General features: G+C 41.4%; 1 protein-coding gene across 17 annotated transcripts in view; it reads left to right on the top strand.

Moving 5' to 3' along the window:
• Eif4g3 (eukaryotic translation initiation factor 4 gamma 3) overlaps positions 1 to 18,218 on the top strand; it is a 327,817-nt gene that overhangs the window by 146,608 nt on the left and 162,991 nt on the right. For 9 of the 17 annotated variants that reach the window (XM_008838616.3, XM_029566183.1, XM_008838614.3 and 6 more), the window contains 4 exons: positions 6,559 to 6,579; positions 7,364 to 7,543; positions 8,046 to 8,160; positions 15,397 to 15,494. In XM_008838616.3, the coding sequence (XP_008836838.1) occupies positions 6,559 to 6,579; positions 7,364 to 7,543; positions 8,046 to 8,160; positions 15,397 to 15,494 (414 nt within the window). The remainder of the gene's footprint in view (positions 1 to 6,558; positions 6,580 to 7,363; positions 7,544 to 8,045; positions 8,161 to 15,396; positions 15,495 to 18,218) is intronic. The other 8 variants (XM_029566179.1, XM_029566184.1, XM_029566181.1 and 5 more) reach the window with 1 other exon arrangement.

Raw genomic sequence — 18,218 nt, 5'->3', positions numbered from 1 at the left:
TGACTTTGATTTTTTTTTTCCTTTTTTTTTTTTTTTTCTTCAATCACAGGCTTGAAGGCTTGACTCTTTCTCTACTGAAAAGTGTGCTGTTTATTCCTGTTTGACATCTATTTGTCTTACTGTAGACAGTTTCTTGGAATTGGAAAGGAAAGTGAACAAAGGCTTCAGGCTTGCCTCTGAGGCCTTGCTTGGCACAGCAGATGACTTTGATTTTTTTTTTCCTTTTTTTTTTTTTTTTCTTCAATCACAGGCTTGAAGGCTTGACTCTTTCTCTACTGAAAAGTGTGCTGTTTATTCCTGTTTGACATCTATTTGTCTTACTGTAGACAGTTTCTTGGAATTGGAAAGGAAAGTGAACAAAGGCTTCAGGCTTGCCTCTGAGGCCTTGCTTGGCACAGCAGAGTTTATTAGAAGCGAACAGTGTAGAACAGTAGACCCTGCTTATAAGCTGTTTTATGCCAGAGCTGAGCCTGACAAAGGACAGCATCCTCGTCACAGGGTGCATAGAGTCACAGTGTAAGTAGTGAAGAACAAGTCACTGGAGTTAGCAAAGCTGCCAGCCATTGGAGCTTCACTGCCAAGTGTCCTGGGCTTTCAGCTGGCTAACCTGAAAGGGAGCAGGATGTCCTCATAAATGATAGGACCTTGACTGTGATCATAGTAGTCCCTGGTGGCTACAGGGGAGTGTATGGTTTGGCATACAGTAAGAGATCTTTGATTGGTGTCTGGTCTTTTAGCAGAGACAGCAGGTGTCGTTCCCATTTCCCAAGCTGCTTTTGAGCTGCACATGACATGCTCCTCAAAGATGCTCTTTCTCTGATGTGACAGAGCAGAACCTATTCTGACAGAATCCTTGGGACTTTTTCCCTTGTAGCTGGCATAGTCCTCTAGGGCGGTACGTTAATGGGACTGTGATGATGGAAGTCTTGTCCTCTCTGTCTCTGCACCATTCACTGCTGTCGCTACTGGCAACATTTAGTTACTGTTGAGTTGAAATGTGAATATAGACGATGAACTTTTTTTTTTTTTTTTTTTTTTTTTTTTTTTTTCAATTTCAGCAGCTAGTGTACTGGAGGACATCCAGGCTCTCTGCCTTACATATTCTGATTCTTAAGTGAAACAAATTATATAGTAGTAAACACGTACAGACAGGATATTTAGGATGCATATAAATTGTTGTTCATTATAAATCGTTACTAGTCAAGTGAGTATCAAATTGATACCTGGGTAATTCTCCTGTATTTGGACTCATTATTTTTTATCCCTGTGTAACTTGCCTGAGAACCCATAGGCTCTGTAGTGCTTTAAATCTTTTATTTTTATTTTATGTGCATTAGTGTTTTGCCTGCATGGATGTAAGTGCATCTGTGCATGCACTGCCCACAGAGGCCAGAATAGAGTGATGGATCCCTTGGAACTAGAGTTTTAGGCAGCTGTTAGCTACCACGTGGCTATTGGGGAACTGAACCTGGGTCCTCTGTAAGAGCAGCCAGTGCTTTTAATCACTGAGCCGTCTCTTCAGCCCCTGCAAGAGTGTTTCATCAATAAAACATTTAAAAATTGTTTTACATTTTACGTGTGTTGTGGGGTGGATGGGGAAGTGAGAGAGATGCATCTATGTTTGGAGGTCAGAAGACAACTTTCACAAGTCAGTTCTCTCCACCATGTGGGTTCAAAGGATTGAACTCAGGTTGTCAGACTTGGTGGTAAGTGCCTTTACCTGCTGAGCCATTTTGCCAATTCCATCAAAAAAATATTCTTAATTGAAGATCTCATTGGTCATACTTTCAGTAGACAGAACTATGTAGTACACACAGGTGGGCATTTCAGGAAGTACATTGTCAAGTTTTTTTTTTAATTGCTTTGCAAATTAAGAGTTTTTTCCTCACATGGAAAGAATTGTGATCAAGTAGCATTTTTCTGTTTGCTGACAGTGAATGGGTAGTTTTCAAGGATTTTCTGACTGTACTTTGATAGAGGTGAGTTTGTTTTGGTGTTGTCAGTGAGCAGCACCATGAAGAATGGCCTGATTACTAGTGTCCTTAGAAAGTGTCACTGGCTAGGGAGGGCTGGGTGCAGATGTGTGCTAATAAGTCTCCAGGATGATTTCCCAAGAGGAAATACTCTCCTTCTGGCTTCTGGAGTATTTCTTGGTTGGATGTACAGTGAAGTGTTCTTTAAGACAAACTTCTGTTTCAAATGTGCCTAGCTGTTTGGATGTGCCCACAGCACTCCCTCAAATTATGAGTGGCTCCTTCCTTTCATTCTCATGACGTATGGTAAACAGCTGCAAGAGGAGATTTAAACTATATTGAACTGAAATTTGGAGATTATCTTCTATATTTTATTTTATATTTTGGTCTTTTTTTTTTTTTTTTTTTGAGATAAGGTCTCCCTGTAGCTCCAGCCTGACTGGAACTCCCTGTGTAGACCAGGCTGGCCTTGAACTCACAGAGATCCGTCTGCCTCTGCCTCCTGAGTGCTGGGATTAATGGTGTGCTCTCCACACCTGGCGATCCTCTTTTTTAAAAAATATTTTATTTATTATTTTATGTGTACAAGTGTATTGCCTGCATGTAAGTGAATGCACCCATGTCGTGCAGTGCCATGGAAGTCAGAAGAAGGCTTCAGATTCCCCTGGAACTAGAGTTAAGAATGGTTCATAGCCACCATGTGGGTGCTGGGAATTGAACCCGGGTCCACTGCAAGAGCAGTCAGTGCTCTTAATCACTGAGCCATCTCTCCAGCCCCTGGCTATCCTCTTTTTAAAAGTAAGGTTTATTTTATTTTTACTTTTATTTATTTTTTAAAATATTTTATTTTTATTTTATGTGTATGCATGTATTTCCGACATGTAGGTAAGTGCACCTGTGTTGTGCAGTGCCCGCGGAGGACAGAAGAGGCTGTCGGATCTCCTGGAACTGGAGTTCTGGACACTTGTTAGCTGCCACATGGGTGCTGGGATTCGAACCTGGGTCCTCTGCAAGAACAACCAGTGTTCTTAACCGCTGAGCCATCTCTCCAGCCCGGTTTATTTTATTTTTAATTATGTGTATGTTTGTGTATCTGTGTGCTAGTTTGTGCACGTGTGTGCAGTTGCCTGTAAATGCCAGAAAAGGGTGTCAGATCCCCTGCGACTGGAGTTACAGGTGGTTGTGAGAAACCTGACATGGGTGCTGGGAACTGAATTCTGGTCTCCTGAAAGAGCAGCAAGTGCTCTTAACTCTAAGGTGTCTCTCTAACCCCCAAAGATGCTTCTTAAATTGTGTATGGTTTTCTCTTCTCTACCCCTTTCAGCATTTTTTTTTTTTTTTTTTAAGTGATTTGGACAAAGCACATGCACATCAAATGTTCTTATGGTCATGTAGTTTTCTATCACATACTATCACAAAATATAATTGAAAAAAGCACCGTATGGGGCTGGAAAGATGGCTAAGCAGTTGTAAGGGTGAAATATAGAAGGAAGGAGGTGATTAGCTTGGAATAAAAAACACTTTGTCAGCAAAGTGGATAGTGATGGGAATTTTCAGGTAATTTAGAGAGGTGTCAGCTATGGAGAAGGATTGGACTTGACCTTGATTTTTTTTTGGGGGGGGTCTTTTTGAGACAGGGTCTCCCTGTAGCCCCAGCTGTCCTGGAACTTACTATGTAGACCAGGATGGCCTTGAACTCACAGAGATCCACCTGCCTCTGCCTCCGGGTTCTGGGATTAAAGGCATGTGCCACCGCACCGGCAGACCTTGATTTTTAAGTACAGACAGGGAATGAGTGGTTAGACGATATAGATGGGGAAAATTTGGAGCCAATAAAAAAAAAGCCATTTATAAGTGCCAGAACCCCTTCTAACTATGAGACAGCTGTGTGATCAGTTGCCCAAGCTTCTAACATTTCTTTTAATAACTGGCAGCTTGCTCTTATGCCCACTTATCTGAAAATTTGAATTTCTTTTATAACTTTTAAATATAATTCATGTGCCATTGATTGGTTAGGAAGGGGTGCATAAAAGAAAGTCTCTTTGTTTCTAGACATTATAGTGTTTTTTTTTTTTGAGTCCTATACATACTAAATCTGTGTGTGTGTGTGTGTGTGTGTGTGTGAGAGAGAGAGAGAGAGAGAAAGAGAGAGAGAGAGAGAGAGAGATAAGTTCCACTTAGCCTATCTGTAAAAATGTTAAAATGTAGTGAAGTTGAAAAACAATAGGTCTTTAAAATTGTATGGCAAGCAAGTTTCAGTTAATTTAAAAGTTTTATTTTTGATTAGGTGTAGCTGTGTTTATGTATGTGTATGTGACTGCAGTGCTTACAAAGGCCAGAAAAGGGCATCAGATTCTTGGTGGTTGTGAGCCACTCAGTGTGTGTGCTGGGAACTGAACTCAGGTCCTCTGGAAGAGTATTAAGCACTCTTCCCTCCTGAGCCATCGCTCCAGTCCCCAAGTTTTAGTTATTTTACAGGGGCAACTGGTCTTGTAAGTAGAAGAAAGTTATTTTCTTGACATAAACATGAATTTATGATGTAAGATTAGTGGCACCTTTTTCTTACCAGGATTCAGTTATGATTTGGATGTACCACATACATTTACTGAATAAAGGTCCCACTAAGTACTTTGTGACTTTGAAAATAATAAATTTTCTTTATATTGAGCACACTGTTTTGAAAATATTGGGGACACTCTATTTTATGACAGGTAGTATATGCAACACTTAACAGCCCAGACCTAGAACTTGGTGGTTTAAACTACAAATGAGGAACCTCTGGCCACCTGTTCACCCTGTTCCTCAACATAGAGACATAATCTTGATACTAGTACTTTCCTTGGGATTTGCTTTAAGGACGAGTTAATATGTATGTAAAAGCTTTGGATTGTGTACTCTGTAGCTTGTAAACACTATATAGCATGCATCTGTTGTGGCTTAATATGTCTGTATGAATATATTTCTATATAACTTCAAAGTTAAAGCCATTAGTAGTATATAAAACTACTTTATATCAATATAAGTACACATTTTGTGTTGTATTGGCTTGGCTATGTGATAATCAGGAATCTCATTAGAAGCACTTGGTTTCAACATGATTAAAGAAAATAGTTTCACACTATCCAGAAACCTCTTTAACAAGAACGTCAGCTATTCTGGACCAGCTGATTACACATCCATTCAGCATTGTTGGAAAACAGTGGTGAGAATAGTGCTCACATACAAGGTGTAGGAAAACGTGCCCCTGTATTTTCCTTCCTCTGTGTAAATGGATTAGTTTCTTGTCTTCTCCCTTTGCCACCCTGTAACATGACACTTCAGGGAACAGATGAGTGCTGTATCCTCATTTGATGATAATCTAGCCAATTATATCACTCCTGCTATCAAGTTGCTGCTTTATGGAAAGGAATGGATCTCTTCATCTACCCCCCCCCGCCCCGGGGGGTCTAGAAATGTTCAGGAAGTGGAGGGGATGCATGAGTATCCCCTCCTTGAGGCCAGCAACATTTTTGTGCCTTCAGATACATTGATCACTTTGTAGAAATGCTGAAGTTCATTCTAAAAAATGTCATTTAGATTTATATAAATAGACAAAAATTGTGCCTGTCCCTATAACTTTGTCAGTCAGTGGAGATAGCTAAAAAACTTTGCTGTAGTGTGGGTCCCCTCAGCTTTCTAAGACACCAACTTTGCCTCTTGTGCTTTCTTTTCATCCCCATTGACCCCTCTCTTGCTCCCCCCAACACTCTCCCTCACTCCATACTGCTATAGCTTCTGTCTGCTGCTCTTTTATGACTTAATTTAACCTCTTTAGGATTTTCTTTGCCTTGAGGTGTGAAGGTTGAATGGGGGAGAGTTGGGCACCAGAGTGCAGTTCTCCCACTTTAGCACAAGGTGAGAAGTTGCTTAGACACCTGAAGTATGTTAAGATCAAGATGATCTTGACAGGAGGACAAAATAAGACCCAAGTGGGCCAGAGGTCAAAGCAATGCATGTCCAGAATGAGGCCACAATTCAGGAGCTGCTAGAGCTAGGCCACTTTTTAGAGCTTGATATTATGGTAGTACAGCTCTCTCTTTTAAAGCTATATGTGGCTTTTTTAATTGAAAAGAGCAAGTTTCTGTCATGAAGAGTCATTGATGGATGTAGTAAAGTTTACTCTTCAGAAAATTTTGCAAATGACATTTTTATCCTTAACTCTTATCTCTAAGATGTTGAATGGATTGTGGAAAAATCACAAATCAATGGATCAGGCATTCGAGAGCCTAAATTTAGAACGAGTGATCTGTGCTGTATTCAGGCCACTGAGCGTATGTTTTCTTTTAAGCTCTTCTGACCTGTGACTGCTCTTAGGGTTGTTGTCACTGAATTTATTTATTTCATTAAAAATAACAGAGCTTTGATACCACATGGCTTGAGTCCTCACTTGGAGAATATCACTCTGTCTAGTCTTTTCTTCTGTTACTATTAAGTGGAAAGAGTTTTGTAGAGCTGCATGCTATGTCCTGCCCCTTCCTACTGATCTGTAAGTGTTTCCATTGGCTTTCTTTCTGTTTCCTGCTGCTTTCTTGCTTCATAATTGAAGGGAGGATTCAGACCCATCCAGGTAACAAACTACTAGTTCTGCATGGCCTCTTTATTACTGTCTTCTTGTTGTAATTACAGTGAGATTGCTTGCTGATGAATAAATGGAGTCATACTGGACACGCACTGTTGGAATGTAGCTTTAAGGCTTAGAAGGTGCAGGGAAGACAGTGCACAAGGAAGAGGGAGTTGAGCTCTGCTTGTTTTAGGCCATTCTTAACACCTGTCTAGCTAGATTCTCCACTTACAGTTAAATGGTTTTAGAAAGTAATATTGGGCTCAGTTAAAGCAAAGCTCAACTCTATATGTGACAGCCTTTTAATTTGGCTTAATGGACTCGGGTGAGAACATTAATGATCAGAGCGATTTCTTGTTCTAAATATTTTAGAAATGACTTGTGTTTTTTTTAGGGTGCTACTTTAAATTTTCAGTGGTTTGATTTTGAGCCACCTTTATGCAAGATTCAGTGTTTTATAAAACGTTTAGAGACCCACAAAATATCTCTTACAATATTTATTATACATTCTAAAATTCATAGTTATGGTGCATGGCTTGTACTTTTAAATAGCTGAGGATCAGCATTGGGACTGCCCTGTTGTTTTTTAATATGTAAAGATCTTGGTCAGAATCTTAGTGTGGGGTATATTTTATGAACGCAGATGTTAGGCATTGTCTCCTTTTCAAGTATATCTCTAGTTCAAGTTGATCAGTTTTCTCAGTGGGGAACAACAGGAAGAAACTCAAATAGTTAAATTTATATATTACTCTTTTATGAAAAATGAAAAATTCTTTTTCTCCCACCCCAGTTTTTCCAGAGGCCTCAAATACAGCCTCCTAGAGCCACCATCCCGAACAGCAGTCCTTCCATTCGTCCTGGTGCACAGACCCCCACTGCCGTGTATCAGGCCAATCAGCACATTATGATGGTTAACCATCTGCCCATGCCATACCCAGTGCCCCAGGGGCCTCAGTACTGTATACCACAGGTAAAGTGGGACTCATCCTTGGTTCTTACAAGAGGGAGCAGGGGGGCAGGGAGGTTAGTTGATAGCACTGAATTTTGGTAATCTGAACTTTTTTTCTGGTTGTAAGTCATCTTTAATAAAGTTATACAGAGATTCTTATACATTTGTTATACATTCCTAAGTTGGTGGGGCAATTGTTTATCTCCCTTCTTTCCTGAAAACATGCTTCTCTAAAATGGACCCCATGATCATGTTTTCCTGTGATGTCATTCAGTATCATTGGAAGCTGCCAGCCCGAAGTTACCTTGTCAGCTTGTGGCTATTTGCACACTGCTGTGCTGTGTGGCTCCCTCAGGATATACCCTTTGCTCATCTGCATTGTATCTGGAGGGCCAGGAAGCATTTTGAATGTGCTTCGCAGCCAAACCTTCACCTCATCTTGGTGATCTAGCTCACACTGAATATTTTCCATAGCAACCTACCTTCATATCATATGCAAATGTGTGTTCTTTCTCTCTTTTAGTACCGGCACAGTGGCCCTCCTTATGTTGGGCCCCCACAACAGTATCCGGTTCAACCACCAGGGCCAGGTCCGTTTTATCCTGGACCAGGACCCGGGGACTTCCCCAATGCTTATGGTAAGTTTAAAAAGTCAAATAGTTCCTGATAATTTTTCATATTCGTTTTCTTCTTTGGTTGGTCAGCATAGGCATTGACACACAGCAGTTTTAAAGATTTTTAAACAAAATCTTACATGCTGTTTGCCTGAAAGCCTTTTTAGGGAATGGCTTAGAGAGAAAGTATTATAGTAATTTATTCAGTTAGTGACACCTCCTGATGGGGCTGGTCATCTTGTTGAAGAGTCTGTGTGTTAGGATTCTGGTATTGGCTAATATCATGCACATTTTTATTGCATTTTGTTGATGGCATAAATTTATCACCTATCCTTGATTGCTTTCCCCCCTCTGAGCATTCCCCGCTTAATATAATGCCCATAAAAGTAGGGATTTTATTTTGTTTCATTTACTGCTACATTCAAAGGCCCTACAGCAGTGACGGACAGACTCAGAAAATAGCAGGGAATGACTGAACAGAACTCAGGGAAGCTACAGTTCCTCACCCACAAAATTGTCATTGCAGCCTATGCTGTGGAGAAATTTTCAGGATTAGTTCAGATGACAATGCCTTCAAAACTTAAAAAGTTGTTTTTTGTGGGGACAAGTAATGGAGACACGTGGTCTTTCTAAGTAGCCCAGACTGTCCTTGAACTCAGACTCCTCCACTTCCCTGAGTTCTGGATTAGAGGCATATGTGACCGAACTTGGATTTAAAGGTGTTCTTAGTGCACAGAATGAAATGCCCGCCTACTCTTGGCATGTGAGTTCATAGTGAACTCAGAAATGGTGTGAAGCACCTCTCTAACATACTTTTATTGTATACTGCACTTATTTCATTCCACAGAAAGTAAATTATAAGGGCTATAATCACTGGCTATTAGGAAAATTAAGCTTTAAGTTTCAGTCAGCAGTAATCTCTTACACTGCCCTCAAGGCAGAAGCATTTGAAGTTTTAGTTAGCTTAAAATAGGAATCCATTCATTAACCAAGTATCTAACCTTGGGATTTAGTGGCACAGTGAGGTCTTTACAATAGGATCTAATTGTATTAGGATGGCTCAAGAAAGTATTCTTGGTGGTGAGACTCACAGAGAAAATAAAACCTTTCTGTTATCGGAGTCAGTATTGCTTCATGACACTGTTGTTTTAAGTGATATATTTTATAATCTCAAGGTCTCAAATATAAGTGTGTGTCTATATATACACATATACGTGTGTATGGAGACATATACATACATATATATAGTAACAGCTTCATTGTATTGTTATAATTACTGTTAATAAAAGTCTTTTTTTTTTAAATGGAGTGTTTTTCAGACTAAACATGCTAAAATTATTATTTCTTTTAAATTCCATGTCACAGAGGGCATGCAATTATGCCTTCTAATAATTTCTAATGGTTTCATACTGAATTGTGACGTGCTGCTTACTTTCAGGTTGCAAAAATGACCTTTTGACTGTGAAATGGCATTGCTGAAATGCATGAGCGTATGGCAGCCCCTTTGTTGTTTTGTTATCGCCTCTGGCAGCATGCACAGAGACTGGAGAGAACAGGGGTATCATGTAAATGTGCAGTCACGTGTGCTTCAGTGTGTATGTGGAGGTCAGAGGACACCTTGCAGGTGTTCATCCTCTCCTTCCACCTCAGGGCAAACAAGTGCCTTTACTGAGTGCTTTAGCCATCTTGCCACCCCTCCTCCTTCATTTTTTTAAACTCAATTAATTTCTCTAAAAGCAATCTACCCTATTTTTGGAATGAACCATAAGGTTTTTTTCTCATCCTTTGATCATTTGGGCAGATATTTAAAAAATTATTTTAGTTTATTTTCATTTTGTGTGTGAATGTTTTGCCTCCTGTATGTAGGTGTATCATGTGAATGCAGTGTCTTTGGAGGCCAGAAGAGGGTGTTGGAGCCCCTGGAACTGGAGTTACAGATGTTTGTTAGCTGCTCTGTGCATGCTGGGAACTGAAACCAGGTCCTCTGCAAGAATAAACAGTTTTCTTAACTGCTGAGCCATCTCTTAGACCCTAGGCAGATTTTTTTTTTAATTAATTAATTTTTTTTTTTAATGAGACAGGGTCTCCCTGTAGCCCCAGCTGGCCTAGAACTCACTGTGTAGACCAGGCTGGCCTTAAACTCATAGATTCACCTGCCTCTGCCTCCTGAATGCTGGGATTAAAGGCATGTGTCACTATACCCAGCCTTGGCAGATATTTTTTAACTATAAAAAAATTTGTTACTAGTTAATTTGCTTTTATCGTAATTTAAGGTTCTGACCCAGTTTTCCTGCTAGTTACAGATCCTTCACCTGTCCCATTTTGGGACAGCTGTCTGGTCTTGTAGGCCAGTGACCTACAAGGTGTATGCCTTCTTCCTAGCCCCTCTTCCTGGAGCCTCTCTGACTCTTACCTTTCTGCTTTCTGTTCTTCCTTTCCCTCTGTCGCCTTTCCTCTTCACATCGCGTGTGTAGATCAAAAGTGCATGTTCCAGCTCAAAAGTCTTCTTTCGAGGGGAGAGGACCTAGGTATTAGATCTCAGCGCCTTTCCAAACCTGAATTTGGAGTTGGTGTCTTACTCAGTTTCCAGGCTTGTGACTACCCTTCTTAGGCCTCTGGGAAAGTATGATTCATGCAGTACTTTGACAGTTTTGAGGAAAATAGAGGCTGGATACTCCTGGGCCAGCCATAGGGACTGATAACCCAAGTCTGAAAATTGACGTTCTCGGGCAGAGAGGTAGTGAGAATAGTGATTACGAAGAAGAGTGAGCAGTTCCTACAGTGGCCACCCCGCTTGTCCACCCTCCTGCAGCCCGGTGGCCCCCCATTTCTCCTTGCTCTACCATGGGAATTCCACCCCCCCACATGCTTCATTCTTTTCTTGAACCTCCATGGGGCTCTGGTGGCTCATAGGAGCACAGGAAGCTAGCTGTTCGTGCCGTGGGAACTGGAGCTGGGGAACCAGTATCCCAAGGTGGATTTGATGTGCTCTCGGGAAAAGTAAATCCCATATTTGGTGATATTGACATTGGTGACACACTGGTGTTTTGAGTATATTTTTAGGTAAAATTACCTTTTGTGTGTGTGCCAAACTGGATATCTAGTCACTATATTAATCTTTGTTTCTATGGAAAATGGCAAATTTTCCTTTTTTTTTTTTTAGCAGAAGCAGCAATGTGTAAGATATTGTGCCAAGTATTTTGTAGAATGCAATTAAAGTATTTCTCTGTTTATCAGGATCTCATATTACACTTTTTAAATATTTACATTTGGAATTTTACCTAAGACCAAATCTTAAAAACTAACCTCACCAGTAGTTCCCAGATCCTTCAGTATCATAAATGAAATGAATAAAAACAGAAAGCAGAAGCTACAGGACTTAGTTTTTGTTTTACCAGTAATACCTTTAAAGAAAACTATTATTCACGGTCAGGATTATATCATAATGCTATTTCAACAAGAGTAGAGTTGAAATAATGTAAAATTAGCCACAGGGTTTTTTTTGTATATTTTTTAAGTTTTATTTTATTATTTTTTAATTTTATGTGTATGAGTGTATTGCCTGTATGTATGTGAGTGCACCCATGTCGTGCAACGCCGCGGAGGTCAGAAGAGGGCTTTGGATTGATTCCCCTGGAACTGGAGTTACGGATGGTTCATAGCTGCCATGTGGGTGCTGGGAATCAAACCCAGGTCCTCTGCAAGAGCAGCTGGTGCTTTTTTTTTTTTTGAGACAGGGTCTCCCTGTAGCTCTAGCTGGCCTGGAACTATGTAGACCTCCCTCCATCCCCCCAACACCCCCATCCATTATTTGAGACTGTGCAGACCAGGCTGACCTTGATCTCACAGACATTCCCCTGCCTCTGCCTCTGGAGTGGTGGGATTGAAGGCGTGTGCCACCATGCCTGACTTCTTCTCATTTTTAAAATCATTTTATTTTTAAAAATTTTTTATTATTTTTATTTTATGTTTGTGAGTGTATTGCCTGCATATGTCTTAAGTGCACCGTGTTGTGCAATGCTCTTGGCGGTCAGAAGAGTGTGTTGGATCCCCTGGAACTGGCGTTAGGGACAGTTATCAGCCACCATGTGGATGCTGGGGATCGAACCTGGGTCCTCTGCAAAAGCAGTCAGTGCTGTTACCTGCTGAGCCATCTCTTTAGCCCCTTGTTCTCATTTTTAATACCACAGATTTCTTAGATATCCTCAACTACATCAAAGTTTGGATTAGTTTATAAAAGAAAGCCATTCTTGGTGTGGTCACTTTCCTCTGAGCTGGGGCCCACTGCTCTCCTAATTGTGCTTTGCCCCACTGTCCTGATGGGCTATTTGTGCAAAGTTTCTTCAGCAGCTGTTCGTTGGACATGTGCAATAGCACCCTTTTCACCAGTTACGTTGACTTAAAAGTGTTTCTTGTGAGGACTCTGATTTTTTTTTTTTTTTTAAGGAGATAGTTTACCTTTTGGATCTTATTTCACTTAGCTTGAAAAATCTGGCAAAGTGAGCAGACCATGTTGCTTGTCCAGCAGCATTTGAAACCAATTTTAGGGGCTTATCTTCTGGGTTTGGAGCTAATGCTGTAACAGGGCAGCTTAGAACTGTGCTTAGCTAATGTCCTCACTTGCCAATCATAAGGGTTTTTCCCCCACATTGAACATCGTGAAATCCTAGTCATGCCCTCTGCTTAGATCTGTTCCCAATCTAATTCTCTAAAAGCCATAGATACCTGCTGGGAATAGTGGCTCATGACTTTACACTCAGGAGGCAGAGGCAGGCAGATCTCTGTGAGTTTGAGGCCAGCCTGGTCTACGTAGGGTGTTTTGGGTCAGCTGGAGATACAGGGAGACCCTGTCTCAATAAAACCAAATAAATAAATAAATAAAGTCATAGATACCTGCAGTGATGGCACTGCACCTCTTTCTGCTTCCGGGAAGTTTCCACTTGGAAATTATTATGTTGGCAGTAGGGATGTTGGCAATGATCGTGGTAACAGAGCTAACATTTGGTTCACTTAGCTTCAAGGATGTCACCTGGGTCCGCTCCCTCTGGTTAACTAGCAGTCCTTCATGGGTTCCATTAGACCCCATCCTGCACCGTTGAGGCGAACACTCTATAGTTCTCTTTCTCCACATTGGCATGTTTTTCCAACTTCCCCTTGCTGCATTGGTATATGAGCATGCTGTTTCATTTTAGTACTTAAAATAATACGGGGTGGGGCTCCCATTGCATGTCCAGTTACCGCTCCACTTCTCCATTTCAAATCTCTGCCCTCAGACTTTAGGAGGAAAGAGTTATCAAACCTCACAGTCTTCATTTTCTTTCTTCTCCTTCACTGTGTTTTTAAGATGTTTTCCTTCCAAAATTTCGTAGGAGGTATTTTGATGACATCCTGAGCCTCTCCACCCTCTCCCCACTACCCACTTCATGTCTTCCATTATTATCTCTCCTTTATTTTGTTGTTTTTATTATCTGTGCTTTACGTTTTATGCTTTTTAATTTTTTTTAAAGACTTATGGAATCCTTTCCGTGCCTCCCAAGTGCTCCTGGGATGGTTCATGTTTCTCTTTTCTTTCACCCCCATATCAGTCTCTTCTTCCCCTGCCACTGAGCAGCTTTGGCCAAGATCACAATGATTTCTACTTTGACAAAGCTAAGCGCTCCCATATTTTTATTTGTCTATTTATATGTGAGACAAGATCTTACTGTGTAGCCCAGGCTGCCCTTGAACTCATGAGCCCTCTGCCCCAGCCTTCTCAGTGCATGGTTACAGCCCTGCACCCCCATGCCTGGCCCCAGTTTTGAAACATTGTCTTCAGCTATTGCCTTTATTTTCTTTCTCCTCACCTCTGATGGGTTTTCCTTCCTTCTGTGACCTCTGACGGGGATGTCTCCTTGGGCTTTCTTTCCTGTGTGTCCCCATTTTCTGAGTTATGCTGTCCTGTGGTTTTGCTGTTGTCCATACGCTAGTCATTGCAAAGTGCCTAACTCTAGAGGCTGAGGCTGCAGGTCAGTTGATGAAGTTCCTGCCTAACATGCACAAAGACTTGGATTCTACCCGCAGCCTGTGATCCCAGCACTGAGGAGCAGAAGCAAAAGCTCAGGGTCATTCTTCCCCACATAGCAAGATCTAGGCCAACCTTCATTTCACCCTACCCTGTCTCAAAGTAAACAAGTAAATAGGGAACTCCAGTCACACCTGTCCTGGGACAAGAATGACGAGCCATTAAGTGCATCGTCTCAAATGTGTCCAAAGTTGAAATCTTGATTTTTTTTTTTTCTGTGACATTCTCATTTTGCTAGTGACTCTGTTCTTTCCCTCACTCATTAAGAACAAAAACAAAAATATACCCCCCTCCCCCAACAGTTCTTCTGTAAATCTTTATCTCACAGTAGCATCCAGTTCTTCGGCAAATCTTTCAGTTTTACTTTCAAAGTAGGCACGATCTGTCTTCTTTTTCCTTAGCTTTTCTCTTCTGAGTGGCCTGGCTGGATAGCATTAGTCTACATTCTGAGTGTGAAAGAGCCCTTCAGAGCATTGGTGCTGTGGGGAGCAGCGCTTTGGGCAGATAGGCAGTGGAATGAAAACATGAACAAAATCAGTCTTGATTGATGCACTCCAGGAATGGGAGAAGGAATGGGTTGTAGAGCGAGCAGAAGTGTAGCTTGTGCCTGGTGGACCATGGCGTTTGGAAGTTGTATTCTTCATGTCTGATGTCTGGACTTTGGCTTTACACTCCCTGTTCTGTCTCTTATTGAACTTCTCAGCCTACAAGTATTTGGGAAGGCCCAATGGTATAGCCCCTGTGGTGCTGGTTCTTCACCTCCACCCCTGACCAAACTGTTGCAGGTCGCAGACCCCAGAATAAGATGCCTTCTGAAAGCAACGCTGTAACACAGGCTGTGCTTAGAAGGGTAATTCTGGAATCAGCTCACAGCAATTGGGCACCTAGTTGTTTTCATATTTGAGGTTTCTATTTGGAGACATTATGTATTTTAGGAATAATCTCTTGACTATTTTAGTAGCAGGAGGAAAGTTTTGGGGAGAGACAGTTGAGAAAGCTACTGGGCATGTAGTGGCTCAGTCTGTAATCCCAGTTCTACGGAGGCAGAGGCAGGAGGATGGGTTCTAAAGAAGAGGAGGACGCTAATGATTTGCTTGTTTTTACTGTTTAAGAGTTTGTCCAGGGACACAGTGCCATTGACAGCCCTATAGTGTTTGACAAACTAACTGAATGCTTCTTATTTTGTTCTGATTCTTTAGGAACGCCTTTTTATCCAAGTCAGCCAGTGTATCAGTCCACACCTATCATAGTGCCTACGCAGCAACAGCCCCCTCCAGCCAAGAGAGAGAAAAAAACTGTAAGAGATCTTTATTAATTTTTCTTACACTGGAACATCTATTCATGTATCAAATAAGCTTATCAACCATCCTTCATCCCAGTTTGCAAATCACTAAGCCATTTCTTGTCCCTTCTTTCTCCACCTCTCCCCTCAACTTGGAGTGTTTATATGTGCATGTCTCCAGAAACTGCATGCCATTTCTTTGTTATCATGTTTTACCACTACTGAGCTCAGCGTGCTACATGCAGCATGTGCCTGTCTTTAGAGCTGGGAAAATTAGTGTACCACAGGCTGGTTCAGCAGGAGGAATCTCAGCTCATTTCTCAGATCCTGACTGTCGTGTACCACCAGTCCTGAGCACGTGTGGACTGATAGGAGAGAACAATAGCACTGGAGTAAAAGGAGCCCAAGTACTGGAGAGTGACAAGAAAGTCCTCTTGGTGGAAGAGAGTTGAAACATGAAGAATTTAATAAAAGTACTCTAATTATTTTTAATAAAGTACAAGGGTTTTGCTTCTGTTTAAAAGTCACACCCAAGAGAATTAGAGTATTGATCTAAAATTGGAGTTGCAAAACATTTTGTAGAGGAGTGAGGTGTGATCTCTTACCCATCAGAGTACACAAAATGGGTAATGCTGATAATCAAGCTGGGCAGCTGCATTCACACAGGTGTGGTAGGTGAGAGTGGTATCTTCAAAGGACTCAGGTGCTCTGACTTAATAAATAATGATGAGTTCAGATTTTGTACTTTATTATTAGAAACAAATTACTTGTGTGGATGTCATAATAAATACAACATACTGATGTATCATGACACTTTAGTCAAGAAGTGGTGCTTTGGAGGTGTTCAGACAGCATGGTAGAAGTGACCTGAATAGCATTCTGCAATGCAGAAACATGGTGCTAACAAAAATGAACACAGAGAGAATGTCGTTAAGGAGAAGGTAGATAAATAGCTGGGCATGGTGGCACATGCTCTCTCAGTCTTTTTTTTTTTTTTTTTTTTTTGGTCTTTTTGAGACAGGGTCTTCCTGTAGCTCCAGCTGCCTGGAACTCGCTCTGTAGACCAGGCTGGCCTCAAACTCACAGAGAGCCGCCTGCCTCTGCCTCCCAAGTGCTGGAATTAAAGGCGTGAGCCACCATGCCCAGCTAAAAGTCTAATTTTAAAAGATTTATTTTTAATTACATATCTGTGCACTTGAGTGCAGGTGCCCACAGTGGCCAGAAGGATGAGATCTCCTGGAACTGGACTTAGAGGTGGTTGTGAGCTGCCTAACATGGGTGCTAGGAACCGAAGTTCCCTCCTCTGCGAGAGCAATGCATGCTCTTGACTACTGAGCTCCAGCCAGGCACACACTCTTAATTTCAGTACTGCAGGAGAACTGACACCAAGTTCCAGGCCAGCCTGAGCTACATAGTGGGTTCAAGACCAGCCTGGGTTACAAACAGCAATCTGAAAAGGCTGATAGAAATCTTTAATGAACAGCTACTTCTGTGTAAGCTTCCAGAAACAGTTTTTGTTAGTGAATTTTCTGAAGTCCTCAAGAAAGCAGTTAATTTAATTAAGCTATGCAGGTAATGAACAGCAGAGGGAGAACTTCTTGCATCACTGCTGTCCCAGTTCAGAGTGTCTGGACAAAGGTACTCCATCTTCTTTATACCAACATCCTCTTGAAGGTTCAAACAGGAAGGCTACGCAACACTCCTCTATATGTGGCTTCTTCTACCCTTAGCAGTGCAGCTTGGCAATCATTTGTCAGCACTTGGGGGTCTGCTCATTCCTTTTAATGGCAGTTTGATAAAGATGTAGGATAACGTTTGAACTTCATCATAGGCCTTTATGCTGTGTTTGTGTCTTTGCTTAGAAAAAGCACTATGGCAGTCAGCATTGTTACAGGATACAAAGCACTCAGTGAGCATCTTTGCATAAAGATATAAAATATACAAAGCAACAAAAGTGTACAAAATTATATGTAGGTAAATTCCTACTCTAAATCATAGCAGATGTACATTTTTCATTTTGTTGGTGAATTTAAGAGGTCCCTTTAGAGCATGCATAAAAAATGTTACACAAGAACTTCCTTATTTTTAAACAATCTTATAAATTTCATTTTCTATTAAGCACTGTAAGTAAAATCAATATGTTTGACACTCTTAAAAACAAGCATGGATGGGGCTGGAGAGATGGCTCAGTGGTTAAGAACACTGGTTGTTCTTGCAGAATATCCAGGTTTGAATCCCAGCACCCACATGACAGCTAACAACTGTCCTTAACTCCAGTCTCAGGGGATCGGACAGCCTCTTCTGACCTCCGCAGGCATTGCACAGCATGGTGCACATACCCACATGCAGGCAATACACGCATACACATAAGGCCGGGTGTGGTGGCGCATGCCTTTAATCCCAGCACTTGGGAGGCAGAGGCAGGCGGATCTTTGTGAGTTCGAGGCCAGCCTGGTCTACATAGTGAGTTCCAGGACAGCTGGGGCTACAGGGAGACCCTGTCTCAAAAAGATATAAACAATAAAACAAAGGAAATTTAGGACCCAAAACATAGGCTGAGAGAAAGGAAGGGCAGCCATTCCGGGTTCTACAAGTGTGCACACAGTGCTCCATTTAGAGAACTGAGACTGGACAGTATGAGCCAAACAGTCCCACTTAGCTTTAAAACCCCAGACTACATGAATATTTTGATAATCAAGAATATACCACACCAACTTAATCTTTTAGAAAAAAATGTAA

Source organism: Nannospalax galili, unplaced genomic scaffold (assembly GCF_000622305.1).
Source record: "Nannospalax galili isolate Female #2095 unplaced genomic scaffold, S.galili_v1.0 scaffold2019, whole genome shotgun sequence".
Lineage (NCBI taxonomy): Eukaryota > Metazoa > Chordata > Mammalia > Rodentia > Spalacidae > Nannospalax > Nannospalax galili.
This window is presented reverse-complemented; position numbering and strand designations above follow the sequence as displayed.